At 29.6% G+C, this 14,882-nt stretch overlaps 5 protein-coding genes across 13 annotated transcripts in view; 2 read left to right on the top strand and 3 right to left on the bottom strand.

The window, feature by feature from the left end:
• Positions 1 to 258: 258 nt before the first annotated feature.
• LOC117156352 (uncharacterized) lies at positions 259 to 3,608 on the bottom strand. Its single transcript, XM_076624322.1, has 5 exons — positions 3,151 to 3,608; positions 2,860 to 3,037; positions 2,127 to 2,600; positions 1,608 to 1,808; positions 259 to 1,351 (listed from the first exon to the last, which is right to left on the bottom strand). The coding sequence occupies exons 1-5, from the start codon at positions 3,379 to 3,381 to the stop codon at positions 402 to 404; spliced, it is 2,034 nt and encodes a 677-aa protein (XP_076480437.1). The 5' UTR covers positions 3,382 to 3,608; the 3' UTR covers positions 259 to 401.
• Positions 3,609 to 4,453: 845 nt separating this feature from the next.
• LOC117156358 (transmembrane ascorbate-dependent reductase CYB561) lies at positions 4,454 to 6,964 on the bottom strand. 3 transcript variants are annotated; one of them, XM_076624329.1, is made up of 6 exons: positions 6,366 to 6,849; positions 6,048 to 6,094; positions 5,693 to 5,905; positions 5,396 to 5,604; positions 5,153 to 5,310; positions 4,454 to 5,084 (listed from the first exon to the last, which is right to left on the bottom strand). In XM_076624329.1, the coding sequence occupies exons 2-6, from the start codon at positions 6,085 to 6,087 to the stop codon at positions 4,922 to 4,924; spliced, it is 783 nt and encodes a 260-aa protein (XP_076480444.1). In that variant the 5' UTR covers positions 6,088 to 6,094; positions 6,366 to 6,849; the 3' UTR covers positions 4,454 to 4,921. The 3 variants fall into 3 exon arrangements, with proteins under 3 accessions (XP_076480444.1, XP_033189196.2, XP_033189194.2); XM_033333305.2 differs by lacking the exons at positions 6,048 to 6,094; positions 6,366 to 6,849 and adding an exon at positions 6,858 to 6,964; XM_033333303.2 differs by lacking the exon at positions 6,048 to 6,094.
• Positions 6,965 to 7,502: 538 nt separating this feature from the next.
• Coq5 (ubiquinone biosynthesis protein COQ3, mitochondrial) lies at positions 7,503 to 9,492 on the top strand. The gene is made up of 5 exons (XM_033333299.2): positions 7,503 to 7,842; positions 8,217 to 8,629; positions 8,750 to 8,838; positions 8,924 to 9,047; positions 9,166 to 9,492. Exons 1-5 carry the CDS (start codon positions 7,650 to 7,652, stop codon positions 9,253 to 9,255), a joined length of 909 nt encoding a protein of 302 aa, XP_033189190.1. The 5' UTR covers positions 7,503 to 7,649; the 3' UTR covers positions 9,256 to 9,492.
• Positions 9,308 to 12,824, bottom strand: LOC117156353 (recQ-mediated genome instability protein 1). Of its 4 annotated transcripts, XM_033333294.2 has the most exons (10): positions 12,176 to 12,309; positions 11,970 to 12,109; positions 11,689 to 11,892; positions 11,325 to 11,482; positions 11,053 to 11,161; positions 10,729 to 10,908; positions 10,356 to 10,622; positions 9,955 to 10,230; positions 9,771 to 9,866; positions 9,308 to 9,651 (listed from the first exon to the last, which is right to left on the bottom strand). In XM_033333294.2, the coding sequence occupies exons 1-10, from the start codon at positions 12,300 to 12,302 to the stop codon at positions 9,484 to 9,486; spliced, it is 1,725 nt and encodes a 574-aa protein (XP_033189185.2). In that variant the 5' UTR covers positions 12,303 to 12,309; the 3' UTR covers positions 9,308 to 9,483. The 4 variants fall into 4 exon arrangements, with proteins under 4 accessions (XP_033189185.2, XP_033189184.2, XP_076480439.1 ...); XM_033333293.2 differs by lacking the exon at positions 12,176 to 12,309 and adding an exon at positions 12,330 to 12,824 and having other exon boundaries at positions 10,729 to 11,161; positions 11,970 to 12,113; XM_076624324.1 differs by lacking the exon at positions 12,176 to 12,309 and adding an exon at positions 12,330 to 12,821 and having other exon boundaries at positions 10,729 to 11,161.
• A 780-nt stretch (positions 12,825 to 13,604) lies between these two features.
• Positions 13,605 to 14,882, top strand: part of LOC117156189 (kynurenine/alpha-aminoadipate aminotransferase, mitochondrial) — a 28,701-nt gene continuing 27,423 nt past the window's right edge. For all 4 annotated transcript variants that reach the window (XM_076624318.1, XM_076624317.1, XM_076624315.1 and 1 more), the window contains exon 1: positions 13,605 to 13,807. The gene's annotated coding sequence lies outside the window, so the exon portion shown is untranslated. The remainder of the gene's footprint in view (positions 13,808 to 14,882) is intronic.

The raw sequence follows: 14,882 nt of genomic DNA, 5'->3' as shown, positions 1-14,882 counted from the left end.
CATTTAATTAAAACATGAAAATCTTTCTCTCATTATCTGCGGATGAACGAAACAGTTTTTTTTTTAATTCATTTATGCTACTGTTGTACCTAGTCATCCCTCTGTTTGTCAAAGCACTGTCTCCAATGACATCATGTATAAAAGCTCCAACATTTTTTAACAAATATGTTGCTTTAAAAACAATTTTAGCTAAGTATTCTTCGCAAGCTGAACGTTTTAAAGCAAAACCAGCGATTGGTTGAGTATATTTATTTGTTAAGGACTGGTACTGTAACACAAGACCTTGGGTTACCAAGTACCTGATATTTGAACTTCGAAGTGTCATCAGGTCGTCAAAGTCTGTTAAGCTCATGTAAGTCAACGTCTCTGGATTCACAGCAATAGACTTCTTCGAATTGATCTCATCGAGGGTCGGAACACTGTGATTCTTTTAATAGCTTAACAAATTTTTCATCAAATCCACGCTTTGTACCCACTTGAGACATATAATCTCGAATGGTCCTTGCACAAGGCAATGGAATGATCTCGTTCTTCCTCAAGAATTCGTAGTAACTCTGAGATTTGATATTCATTAGCATACACATCATTATAAACTCATCTGTGTAACGGCGGCCTTTTGGATCCTTTGTTTTCGCAGCCGAAATTATTTCTTGGATAACTAATTTTTGATTTTTTGAAATTTTATCCAAGTCACTATCTGTCATACATATCATACATGCTTTCTTCTGTTGATTTACGATCAGGTCTGTAGTACGCTTCAGCTTATCTTTCATTCGATTAACCCTAGCATCTTTATATTTGATTTTTTCTCGCATAGTCTTCAATTTCATTTCATCAAATGGGTTCAAAGAAGTTGTGACTCGTTTAATAACCGTTCTTTTTTTCATTCTTCTAATCTTTTGTGATAAGGTGTTAGAATATTTTTTACATGAATTACATCTTTCACTCATGATAGATAATATAGAGCAGTCTGCATGACGCCAATCCGTACCAATACAATTTTTTAGAGCAGTGTTTGCACGGATTGTATCTAAACCAGTGGACGTTATTCCTTTACATGTGCGTAAATCTTTAAATTTTTTCAAAATTTCTGGTATCATAGTGATTTTAGTTAATATTCGTGGAAGTTTTGCAGCTATTACATCAACGGGTGTCATGTATATTTCGTAAGTTATTTTTCTAGAACCTGTGACTAAAACAGATTTTGCAAAAATATGCTTTTCTTTTCCGCAATCATTCACTCTTATAGCATATGTAAATAAGAGAGCTTCTTCATCGCCAACTTTAGAATTGCCGACGATCCATGGTTTCGGTATTTTCAAAGGTGCATTATTCTCAAAAGTATCGTCTTCTGTCGTAAAAAAAAATTATAATTAACTTTTTATACTTAATCTAGACATTTGATAGAAAAATGTACTAACGAAATTTCTTTAAGAAAGAATAATTAACAAATACTACTCTAAGCAAAAAAGATAAAGTGTATATTTTTCTGATTTAAACTATTTTTTCCAACAAATTTTTAATAATCGTGGATATTTTAATTTTAACAATTATAAATAATTGTAAAAAGTTATCGATTATTTTCAAAACAAATTTATCATACTTACGTTGAGATTCAAAGTTAAAACCGATAGAGTCAAACATTACTGTAGTAAATGGAAACCCAGAACTTGTAAAATGAAGCATTTTCAAGTTATCTTCTGCTTTGGTAACTGTCACAAATGATTCAGGTTGCATGTTATTGTTTATAGAACAATCAATATTTACATCCGATTTCACAGAAGACATTATACTTGAATTAATAGAATCTGTTGACATAAAATAGAGAAAACAGTATAAAAGTCCAAATTTCAAATATAAATTTTTTATAAACAAGCATCAGGCGACATATAGATATTTTTGAATGTTTTGAAATTTATTAAGATTAAATAGATACTTAGAATCATTATGAAAACTATAACAATATGTTTGGAATAAACTTCTGGAATAATGTATCAATACAATAAAGGTAACAGTCATAATTATACAGGGTAACCAGATTTCAACAAGTTATTATTAATATTTAACGAAGTATTAACATTTCCATCAACCGTTGTATTTTATATTAAAAAATATTAGATACTTACAATGAGAAGGAACACTGCTATCAAGGTCCAGAGAGACAATAGCAAAACATTCATTATTTTGATGTACGTATCGTTCTATGTCATTGTTCACAAATTCATCCTGCTTTATTGACTTAAGCTGTAATATTTCCTGAACTTCATTTTGATGTTTCTCCAATACTACCGTACTTATGTTTGCTTCTTTTTCTTTAGTTACTGAATTTGAATATTTTGCTGTACTGCTTGCACTTACTCCTTCTTCTGTAGTTGTTGACCTTGGACACTTTATTGTACTACTTGCACTTACTTCTTCTTCTTCTTCTTCTTCTTCTTCTTCTTCTTCTTCTTCTTCTTCTTCTTCTTTAATTGTTGACTTTGAATATTTTGCTCTATTACTTGCAATCACTTCTTGTTCCCTAATCGTTGACTCGGAACACTTTGTTGTACTACTTGCGGTTACTTCCTCTTTAGCTGTTGACTTTGAACATTTTGCTGCTTAAACATAAATTATTTATAAATATGTGTGTGTGTGTGTGTGTGTGTGTAAATATATATTCTATATTTTACGTTTACTTGTAAATAAATACATCTTGAACAAAGCATGTTCATAAATAGATCTTATTTTTACAGAACTTCCCAACAAGATGAATTTAAATACAAATATTTTAGTGAATAGTTTCTAGCATGCAAGAATCGCAGAAAAAAATATATGACCTGAAATGAATGAATTACAAAATAAAATGTCAAAACTTACGTTCTTGTACTGCATATGTATGGTCTGTATAAAATCTGGCGTATTTCCTCATTGTGTGTCTTATTACATCTTGTACGTCTTGTTGTGGGCTTCTTGATCTCGATCGAGATTGCAATGGATATCCATCAAATATTGTAGGTACAGCTCCTGGTCGTAAACGCGTACGTTTTAATGGTACCTAACAAATATTTGAAAATAAGTATCATACAATAATAAAAGATTTTGTCATTATTAGGAATAATGACTAAGGAATTAGAAAATAATTTTAATGGATAAATCAAATGATTTTACCTGAGCTATAATTTTCCCATTATTATCGTACTTGATATATTCTCTAATTATGTAACGTTCTTCAAAATGTTTTTCACATATTCGCTGACCCGTTCGCAAACGTTCTATTCCGGGAATTAATGCTGCCCATTTTGCACCAAAATTTTCATTTTTCACTATGAAAACAGATACTTTTTCATTACGTTTATCTTTATTTGTCCTACAATTCGGCACAGCACAAGTCCATGGCATGTTGAATTGATATATTTCTGTTGTCACGGCGGCGGCGGCGGCGGCGGCCTTTTAATATGGCTTATGGACATATGCTAGTCTAAAATCTAAAACTTGTATTCCAATAAAAAGAAAAATGAAACCACGATCCACGTTTCAAAACGTCTTCTTCTCTTTAGCAGGATCCTTTGAGGGCGGGAGGAGGGGAGCTACGATCACGGATGATCGTGATTGCGACGGTCTAATGCTTAGCGAGCAAATTGGAAAATATTTGCCGTTCATTAAGGCTTGATCCCACCACGGGAGTTACCAGACCTGTAATCTGTGTACGTACACGACATACATACGACGATATGATTGTATTATGATATGCATAAACGGACGTTATGTCCATGATACTCACACTTACGAGTATGTAATCTAAAAATCATGTTATGTACGTATATGAAAGCATGAAGGATAAGGTTTTACTGCGTATGATAACTCTGTTCGAATAAACAGTAAGCAGAAGCAAACATAGGAATAATCAAAATTTTCCGTTGCCATTATTATTAATGAAATTAACTACATAATTCGATTTCTAAATTATTCCGTTAATAAGGACTGGAATTAAGTATTGATATTAAATGATTGGAATGAATAATAACATAAAAATGATGAATCTCAATATTAATATTTAAAATAATTGACATATTCGATAAATGATAAAGGAAACATTTAGAAATAATATTTGTTTTGTTTTATTCGGTTATAAATATGATAAAAAGTAAAGTGTAAGTCATAATTATGCTTGGAAGATGTATATTCTTTTTATATATACTTTTCTGAATAAATACATTTCTGTCAACCATCATAATGTACAATTGATTGATAGACGAATACAAGTTCAATATTCACACATATATACGCATATACATATAAATATATTAAAACAATATAATATTCACAATACTTTATATTACAACCATTTATGGTAGTATATTTTAATTATTAGAAAATATGTTAGATAAAATATGTTTTATCTAAAATGATTGAACATACTGATGAGATTACATTTTACGAGACGCAATATTGAACGAAAAATCCATCATAATCCACGAACGAAATATCCACCATTTTTTTATTTTAAATACAACTTAAAGATCACAGCTCTGTTGTATCAACGAAAGCGCGGAGATGGAAAAATCTTAAATTTCTGAAACTATTATTACATAATATATATAAAGTTTTATTTATCTAATTCAACTAACAACCAATAAAAACTGTACAAAAGATTTAAAAATAGTATAAAATATGAAATAGTAAAATAGTTAGATATGATTTAACATAGATACTAAATGATTTTGAACTAGTTAGTCCTAACCGAGGATAAAAAAGAGATAAACGACAGCTAAAAGTTTCATCTTTAATCGAAGATCATGAAAGTCGATCATAGAAACAAGATACACAAACGAATCGGAATATTTCGAGAACTGACATTATAATTATTATGAAAGTATAACTAGGAATTTGTCTATATGTTGGAAAGCCAAGAATAAGCTTTTTTATATACCATAATCGTTCACTGTGCTCTGCCACCAACTAGTGCTTCGTCTTCTGCTCTAGGTAAACGTTTGTAACGTTCTTGTGATACCAAATAAACCGCTAATCCACCAAAAAGGATTAACATAAGTCCGATTACATTAATTAATATTGCTTCGTCTACAAGATTTGGATAATTATTTCTGAAATTACATATTATAATAAATGAAAGGGTGACTCATACGTTATTGTGTCATAAGTTTATACTTACCCTAGAGCAAAAAATGCTTTTTCATTGAGGCCTAAAAGACAGGAAGCAATTACACCAACGAATCCTGCGATTCCAAAGTATACATGAATTGGCATGTAAGAAGCCCGTAATGGAAGTTGTAATCCCGGATACAGGAAAGATAGAAATCCAGCAAACCACTAAAATATTAAAATATATGTATTTCGCGACTATTAAACGATTATATATGGATAAAATTAAATAAAGAGTTAATGACATTTATACCTGGCAGCAAAATAAAATTACGCTAGTGAGCCCAATCCAACTATGAAGACTGTACATGTTTGGAATTGGTTTCGATTGCAAGTTGTGGCTGTCAAACACAGCCACAAGAGAAATTACAACTAATGCAACAATTAATATCATTATGCCTGCGTGAATTAGCTTCAATCTTCGTTTCCGAGTATTTCTCTGTGTCCTATATATTAACATACCTAACAAGATTGAAGGTAATATTAAGTAAAATAAAAAAAAAAAGTTAATTCAATGTTCTTAAAAGTTTCCTTAAATCGTTAAACATACCATTGGCATATAGAAATACGAATCCAATAACCATTAAAAGAGGATGCCAATTGAATTCTAACGTTGGATTAGAATTCCAAGCAAAACCACCTCTATAACTGCCACACCAAACTGCAACTAGAATTATCAGTATTGCTCCAACGATTTCCATTGCAATGATGAGCGGTCTGAAACCCTCCAGACTAACACGCGGTTCTGTAATTTGCTCCATGTCTGGAAATAATTTTGTAAGCATTTCATTAAAATTTTGAACTGTCATGAACATCTTGTAAGAAATGAATTAAGCGAGATACTAAACATAAGTATATAAAGTTAATAGGAAATAAAAAGCTTTTAAAATAAATAAGCGACATACCTAAACATATCTGGTATACGTATGGATAATTTGTTGACATAATTTAACTAAAAAATGAATTCTCTATTTCATAAAATTTTAAACTGAATATCCTTCCTTATATGATTTTATACAATCTGTTTAAATCTTATTATTTATTTCTTTTCAACTTTTAACAACATTCTACGGTAATCTTTTATTTAATCTTTATTATTCAGATATTATTTCTATCATAAACTAAAAACCACATGATATTTCAACATGTAAGAGAAACTAATTTTTAATTAGAGCTTATGAACTTATGTAGAACATATTATATATTCAATAAAATAAACTTACTTCTTTGACATATGGTAACAATTATTTGACTTTCTTTTTGTTTCGAGGATTTAATTGTATTTGAAAATGTATACATAAACGTCCACTAAGATAAATATGTTATCTTGTTACATAACGTCTATATAAATATAAACATATAAATTGATTAAAATATAATGACACTTAATATATTAATAATTTCCTTTTAAAGTAGTTGATTGTCTCCCTTGTGTTAGGCTGTAAAATTACGAAACTTATGTCCCTGTAATCATTCTGCATAGCAACACTTAATGCTGTGATAATGCTTAAAAGTAGCATCTATAAATCAACAAGTGTTAAGTTGTTGCTTTAGTATCATTAAGATGATTTTATACATCTGATTAAATAATTGTTGAAATATTAAGGTGTCCAGTCTTATTAAATTTGACGAAACGAATTACATATAAATGAAAATGAATAGAATGGAACACAATTTCTAATTTAATGACAGCGCTATGAAATTGGCCACTTTACCTGACACTTTCCACAAAAGGTTTCAAGAAAAAAATCAACAGGTACTACGCAGGTTCTCCAACGACGTAAAACAAACTATCGATTATATCTACGCAGTTGTGGAATGAGATATTTAAATTTATCGCACTTCTAGTCAATATAAAAACTAATTGCAGATAAATATGCCGATTCAAAATATAAGATTGATCAGTTGATATATAATTAGAATTTTTAATTTTGAATACGAATTAACTTTAGCCTTAAATAGTAGTGATAAGGAAATTATTAAAAATGAAATACGTGCACGTAATTAAAATCTAATTTGTCATAAAGAATAATGGCAATACGAGAAAAATATTTGTTCTAAAAGTAAAATAACACATATTTTTTAGTCGCATACGATACAATATACACAACACGATACAATTTATTTGGCACGCATACATTAGAAATCACAGCTTTGGTTTCTCCTATTAAGTAAAAATATTTGAGATATATTACTTCGAATCTGCGCATTGTCTAATTTCATTGTTTTCAACAAATTCTTAAAATTAAAGTGCTTTCAAAACCAATGTCTACAATATTTCTTAGTATAGTAAACTAGATAGATTGTAAATAATTATATATATATATATATATATAATCTTATTGTGCCTCTAACGTAGAGTTATCCTATTTGATAATAATCTATTATATCGAATATAAATTTTAGCAACGTTCACACCACCATACGTATGTAATTGAAAAATAAAGATAACCTTAAAATATTTTACCGATAAGGGAAGCAATTTATCTTTTAATATATGCATATATATGTATATGTGGTTATTGATAAAATATCGCAGAAAGATGGAAAAACGAAGACTTCTTTTAAATTTAACAAAAAATAAAAGAATTACTCTCGTCTTTGAGAAATGTTTCTCAGATGCCACTGCAACTAATAATAATGAGAAAACAACACATTTTGGATACAAAACTGTCAAAGAAAGTGATAAAGTGAAAGAAGGTACATTTTATAATTTATGTAGTTATCTGAACAATTTTGCCTTTTGTTCCTTTATATATATCATCCCTATAGGTAACAAAACTTTTTATTCCCAAAGGAAGCATACCCTGTATTATAGAAATATTTATAATTTTGTTTACGAGAAACAACATTATATATAAACGGAAAATATACAAAGAATCAAGATACAAATTGTTCAAAAGAATCAGAACAAATTGTTCGATATAATTTGTATTTTAAGAGCTTTTAGGATAGTCAAACTAATACAATTTATATTAATTCTTAAGCATTTCGTGTAATTTGTTTCTGCATTAACCTTTAATCTCGTATATCTGTAATGTCAGATTTATCAAGTTAATCGAACAACTTTTTAGTATATACAGTTTTTGAGAAGGTAGCAAATTCGTACGATCGAATGAATGATGCTATGAGTTTTGGAATTCATCGCATTTGGAAAGATATATTCATTCAGAGGCTTGGACCAACTCATGGCACCAAATTATTAGATTCGGCTGGTGGCACAGGAGATATTACATTCAGATATTTAAATTATTTAAAGAATACCCCTAATTACCAAGATGTAAAAAGTTCTGTAACAGTTTGTGATATAAATAAGAATATGTTAGACGTTGGTAAAGTAAGAGCAAAAAACTTAGGATGGACAGATCAAAATAATTTTAATATTGATTGGAAGCAATGTGATGCAGAAAAGCTTCCTTTCGAGGACGATTCATATAATGCTTACACAATAGCCTTTGGAATAAGAAATGTAACACATATTGGAAAGGTAAATCAATCTTATAAAATTTTTATCAAATTAACATTGAACTTCAATGATATATCTTTCTCTAAGTATAAATAGATTTTATACTCATATTTTACAAAGGAATAACGATATTTGTTGTAGGTACTTTCTGAAGCGTACAGAGTACTTACTCCTGGTGGTTGTTTTATGTGTTTGGAATTCAGTCATGTAGATAATAATATCTTGAAATGGTAACTAATTCCTTTTAGGATAAAGTAACAATTATTTAAAGTCTTCTACGCTGGATATCTATGCATGACAAAATAAAATTTTTAGGCTCTATGATCAATATTCATTTCAAATAATACCTGTGTTGGGTACACTTATAGCGGGAGAATGGCAGCCCTATCAATATCTTGTTGAAAGTATTAGAAAATTCCCAAAACAAGAAGAATTTAAAGTAAGTTGTGCGACATGGTAACACGATATTTATGTTATTTAAGTTACAAGTCTATATATACGTGTGTGTGTGTGTGTGTGTGTGTATATGTATATTTAATTTCTAATTACTATTTTAGGACATGATCGAAGTAGCAGGTTTTAGAAATGTAACGTATGAAAATTTAAATAGCGGTATAGTAGCTATTCATTCGGGTTTTAAATTATAATGAATACCGCCGTTTATCGTTGAGATATAATTAAATGTATTAAATAACAAACTACTTGTTATATATCTTTTATTATATCCAAAGATTTGGTGAAAATAACACTTCATTATATTGTTATATTTATTACAAAATGTTTATTTTACCTCTTTCATTTATATTTTATGAGATTTTATTTTATCAAACACATTGATTCATTGAATTATTCTTCCACTGCAAATAAACCATGATTTAAACGTTGTTTTCAAGTAAAAAAGCTTTTACTCTCCTGTCTATTATTTCTTTCTGTTCCTGAGTTAAATCAGTAATTTCGATTACTGTTGGTCTTTCATCTCTATTTAATTCTAATTTTAAGAGTGCATCCAGAGCTTTCATCTCTTTTTCTGCATTACGAAAACTCTGAAATGTTCATATATTCTTTATGAAGCATAAAAAGTTCAAATAATGAAAATAATAAATATGTTTAAAAATTATGATGATACTATAAAGCATTTTATAAAAATGTGAAGGCAAAATACCATCCTAAGTTCATGCTCAATTTCTGGATTTTTTTTCCTCAATTTCTTTTTCAATGAAAACTCTCGGACACTGAAACCTAGTAAATTTTCTAGAATCTAAAATCATAAAATGTGTGGTTATTAAAAACACACTGGATTTGCTAATAAATTCTCATTTTCACTTAAATAAATTAGAGTTCAGCACCTTATTTGAGAAAGAAACTTCTATTGTTCCAGTACCATCTGCTATTGTAGCTTGCAAAATCCAAGATGGATCTTGTTTTGTTAGTTTTCCGAGGACTTGGACGTGACCTCGAATAGTTTTAAAAGTTGTGGTTGTTATTATTTCATTATTAATATCGTAGATAAATTCGCAAATTTTCGGCTCTTCTGGAGCATTTACTCCTTTTATAAATTCTGTAATCTGCTTATCCATTCTACCCTTCTTCGAAGCTATTGTTGTACGAGGTGAAGTTGAAACCTGAGATATTGTACAACTGAACATGTTTTAAAGATGATAATTTTCAAAATAGAAAGCAGCAGTTTGTACTACTTTTTAACGAAGTACATAAATTAATATCGGGCGGAACGAGTCCAATAACATACTCTTTTTTTTCCGTCGCTTAACAAAGATTTTTGTTTTTCTCCTATTTTTGAAATCGATGAATCTGTCTTGGCAGTACACGACTTGAAATTTAAATGTGACGAATCTTTCTCTCTAGTTTCTCTAAAGGCGTCATATTTTACATCTGTTACAGCTTTCTCATCGGTTATTACAATAATGTCATCGCTTCCCTCTTTTGGCAAAGTCCTAAATGGCAACGCAATACTTTTCTGCTCTATTAATGCTTCTGTAAATTGTTCTTCGTCAACCTGTAATAAAGTATGTTCGTTCAAAGGTTGATTAAATTTAAAGCTACGCTTTATACCGACTAATTTTACAATTTTATCTCTTAATAAAATAAAATATTAAGATAACCATCTCTAAAAAACAATCGTCATCATCCAGGATTTTTTCGTTTCCACAACTTTGATCCGTTTTAACTTGATCGCTGGTAAATTCAGTTTCTGTTTGAAAACACTCATCATCAATTAACGTTTCTTCATTTTCATGACTTAAAAGTCTCTTAATTTCAGTGTTAGCGTTATTAATTCCTCTCTGAAAATGAACATTATCATTTAAAACTCCTTCATTTTCGTAACTTTGAACTCTTTTAACGTCTGTGTTAGTATTCTTAATTTTCGATTTTTTACGATCTTCGTTATGGGAATCTTCAGTTTTGAAAATATCTTCAGGATTTACTTCGAAGTCTTCTTCAAAAAGGACTTGGTCCATTTGTGGTACTTGTGATCTAATATTATTTGATTTAGTCTCATTATCGCTATAGGGATCAGGATTTTCTGAAAGATTTCTGTAAATGATAAATACACGTATATAATATTAAAGTTATTATCAAGACTTTCCAAAATATAACTTAATATTTAATTTAGCTTCAATTGACTTGATTTATAGTTTACTCCTATTTTGATTTCCTTATTATCCTTGCAAAATTTTTAATATTAATTTAAACTCACAGAGCTCTAGCTAAAACATTTTCCATCGCATTAGGTATTAACAAGCTATCCACTTCACCACCAATTCCTTTCAACTTTCCTTCTTCTAATAACAAAACACCTTTACGACATTTCAATGGACCCGTTATCATAACTTTATATCCTGGTAATAGCATATCCTTGAAAAAGATATAAGAGTATTTTACATTTGTATCGTACTTTTAGAACATTCTTAAATTTATGTCTTTATTTAATAGAGAAGGAGAAAAAGAATAATAATAATAATAATAATAATAATAATAATAATAATAATGTTTTAGCTTAACCAGACCTTTATATCAATTCAAATATGTTATTGAAAAATATATAGTAAATATTAACATACATTCAGTCGAGATATATAATTATATTCAATTCCAATTAAATCTTGCAATCCATCCGTTAGTCGTAATTGTATCATTCTTTTTTTCGGAGGTTGCCATTTTTCCATTTTTTCTGCTTCGGATAGATCTATTTTTGAAATATGAGCGTTCCTAATATGCTCTAATTGTTTATATTTCGATGTTGCAATATCATACATTTGTTCTACCTAGATTATTACAATTTTAATTAATCAATTATCTACGCAAATATATATGTAGGTATTTTATTTACTTATATATGTACCTGAAGAATATAGTTTCCAGATAAAATAATAAATTTTTGATCCGACAGATTGCAAGGTAAACATCCATTTTCATTATTAATTTTACGCAAATCACCGAGTTGCCATTGTTCTTTTACAAATTGTAAAATCTTTTCTGGGCCTGGCTGAAAATAAGATTAATTATAACAAAGTATAAAAATTTATAACAATAATACGAGTATTTTACATTTACGACGTTTTACAGAAACAAATGTAGTATGTATGTAGCCAAACTTAAAATGTGATGTTAATAATTGTACTTCAAATGTAAGGCATGCTTCACGCGTATTATAGAATTGTGCGATAAAATTCATTTAGATATACATAAAATTAATACTTACATTTTCATGTTGATTTACGTAAAACTCTATACAATCTCTCAGCCATTCATTATTCATTGAATAATATTCTGATTTTAATCTACCTTTTATTCGTCTGAATACGTCTTCATTCATTTAGGACACTTTGTGTTTATGTAAATTTATAATATAGTATAGTCTAGGTATGCACACTTTTTGTTTCAACTTTTTCGAACGACCGATCGAAATACTGTTTCTGCTCTCTCTCTGCTCTCTCTGCTGTCGCGAATTAATTCTAGATTTATTTAAGTAGAAACTTGTATCATTACAAACGAAAGGTTATGGTCTTGAGTGATAGCCAGTCGCTGTCAAAGTATTTTATATACCAAAGCGGTATGATAGTATACAATATTTTATTTATTAAAATATTTGTGTGTGCGAGTGTGTATCAAATTACATTATATCAGTGAAAGAATACTTATATTTAATAAAAATGTTTTCTATCTAATAAATAAGATATGTACTAATAATTTGTAGTTTGATTTATATATATATGCGTGCGTGTGCGCGTGCGTGCGTGCGTGCGTGTGTGTGTGTGTGTGTGTGTGTATATATATATATATATATATATATGTATGCATATTGATACAAACCGTCAAAATTATTATGAAAAATTGTTCAGTTTGTAAAAGCCTGACAGTGATTAACTGTTTTGGGATTCATAGAAAAAGTAAAAGAATATTTACTATATTTATAGAAAAGAAATTAACTCATTCGATACCAATAATAAGTTATTTAATTTGAAAGATATTTATTATTTGACATAAATGCGAACCAAGTAACGATTTGTATTACACGAAGTATTACTTTTATCTTCAATCAGCTTATACTTGTACTTATGCAAACACACAATGGAGAACACGAAGCAATTCAGTGCAAATATTTTTACCATTGACATAACAACTTGTACAATGATTCCAACGAATAAACTATATAACATTGATTACTTTTAGAATACACAGATGAATTACTTTTAGTTACGTTCAGTCATTGTATAATATATGTGTACGTATACACGATGGACTGTTTCATTTATTTTATCATGTAAATAATATCGCGAAGATCAGTATCCTTATCGTCACAATTTTATCATTTCACAATGATTTCCATCCCTAGAAAATCAGTTCACTCAAGCCTATTTTTAGTCTTTCAAACATACATTTCTGCTGACAACCCTAGTGGGGGTGAGTTACCCTTAGTGGGGGATCGAATCTAGAGGGGGAAGCCAGCCGTCAGGGCAACGCATGCCTTCTGATTCTGATATTTCAGTAGGCCGCGCGAGCTTATGCCGTGAATATGTTGTTGTAAAGTGGTTGTTCGTCTCTCTTTCTCTTTCCCTTTTTGTATCATCCGGTCTGTTTTCTTTTTTCTTATAATATTCCTGTGCGTGATATTCTGTCCATGATTGTGCGATATATTTGTTGCGAATATATATTGTCGATACGAATGTGTGTTCCAAGGTACGTATGAACATGTAAAATTGAAAATGTATATATGTATACTGTATGTATGTATATCGTGTATATTATCGTAAATGGAAGATGATTGTTTAACGCTGTAGGATATGAAATTCATGTACGTTTGAACATTTGACGAAAGGTTATGAATCGTAATTGACAAGAGAGAAATGCGATAGATCCCTACTCGCTGTAATTAATATCGTAGTGTGTGTTCGCTTGTCCGATTAGTTTAATACTGTAACAACAAATAATGACTTATTTAATGGAATGTAAATATCCAATAAGTACTAAAGTGATTACTATTCTTGTATAAAATCGTTAATGTTTAAATAATAATAATAATGAATAAGCCGAAGAAATTTATGAAGCACATATAACGAATTGATAAAGATAATTTATCGTAGTGTTAACGTTCTGCGATAGTTAGAACAAAGATTAGAACGTATTGGATAGATAAAAATTGACCGTAGAGAATAATGCAAACGATAAATCGATTCGTCGTTCAGTTTTCGCTATTTTGTTAAGAGAATCGAGATCGATTGATTTCATTTATCGTTTAAATCGTTTCTTCGTATACTCGCTTCAATGGAAATAAATAGGTGTATATATGGTTATGTCCCCGCGTACCATATATGTATAGATAAAGGCAGACACGTATATAGAGACTTATGCGAAACGTACGTACGCGTATATAATATATGGATACGGACAGGGTGTTTTTAGAAGCATTTAACCGTCAAAGTTGAGATTATAGCGAAGGTTGTAGATTGATTGATTCATGATAGTGCAATCTGACATACGGCGGTGATTTTTTTGAGTTATTGATCATCGAATAGCTGTGTAACAAACTAAACGTTTCTGGAATATTGCACGCCACCGTTGTTTCTCTGTTATCCTGTTTTTTTTTCTTTTTTTTTCTTTTTTTTTGCCTCGCCTACATCTTTTACCTCCTTTTACCTACAATATACATTTCACGAAGCTTTCTATGCTGCAGTTATTTAAAAGGGAAAGAGAAAGTCCGTGTCTCCATTTTCTCCTTTTCTTTGCTTGTTCTTTTTGTCCTTTTAACCGCCAT

This window comes from Bombus vancouverensis, chromosome 14, assembly GCF_051014615.1.
Source record: "Bombus vancouverensis nearcticus chromosome 14, iyBomVanc1_principal, whole genome shotgun sequence".
Taxonomy (NCBI): domain Eukaryota; kingdom Metazoa; phylum Arthropoda; class Insecta; order Hymenoptera; family Apidae; genus Bombus; species Bombus vancouverensis.
Note: the sequence above shows the minus strand (reverse complement) of the source record. Positions and strands in the feature narration are given on the sequence as shown.

Coding starts and splice junctions, on each gene's coding strand:
- Coq5 (XM_033333299.2), top strand. CDS start 7,650: ATGTATATGTGGTTATTGATAAAATATCGCAGAAAGATGGAAAAACGA. Junction 8,630..8,749: donor ATGTAACACATATTGGAAAG/GTAAATCAATCT, acceptor TATTTGTTGTAG/GTACTTTCTGAAGCGTACAG. Junction 9,048..9,165: donor CAAAACAAGAAGAATTTAAA/GTAAGTTGTGCG, acceptor TTACTATTTTAG/GACATGATCGAAGTAGCAGG.
- LOC117156353 (XM_076624323.1), bottom strand. CDS start 12,302: ATGAATTTTATCGCACAATTCTATAATACGCGTGAAGCATGCCTTACA. Junction 10,231..10,355: donor TAAGCGACGGAAAAAAAAGA/GTATGTTATTGG, acceptor ACAATATCTCAG/GTTTCAACTTCACCTCGTAC. Junction 9,652..9,770: donor TTGAGCATGAACTTAGGATG/GTATTTTGCCTT, acceptor TGAACATTTCAG/AGTTTTCGTAATGCAGAAAA.
- LOC117156352 (XM_076624322.1), bottom strand. CDS start 3,381: ATGCCATGGACTTGTGCTGTGCCGAATTGTAGGACAAATAAAGATAAA. Junction 3,038..3,150: donor ATGGGAAAATTATAGCTCAG/GTAAAATCATTT, acceptor AATATTTGTTAG/GTACCATTAAAACGTACGCG. Junction 2,601..2,859: donor TACATATGCAGTACAAGAAC/GTAAGTTTTGAC, acceptor TTTATGTTTAAG/CAGCAAAATGTTCAAAGTCA.
- LOC117156358 (XM_033333303.2), bottom strand. CDS start 6,441: ATGTATACATTTTCAAATACAATTAAATCCTCGAAACAAAAAGAAAGT. Junction 5,605..5,692: donor CGTATTTCTATATGCCAATG/GTATGTTTAACG, acceptor CAATCTTGTTAG/GTATGTTAATATATAGGACA. Junction 5,085..5,152: donor AAAGCATTTTTTGCTCTAGG/GTAAGTATAAAC, acceptor ATGTAATTTCAG/AAATAATTATCCAAATCTTG.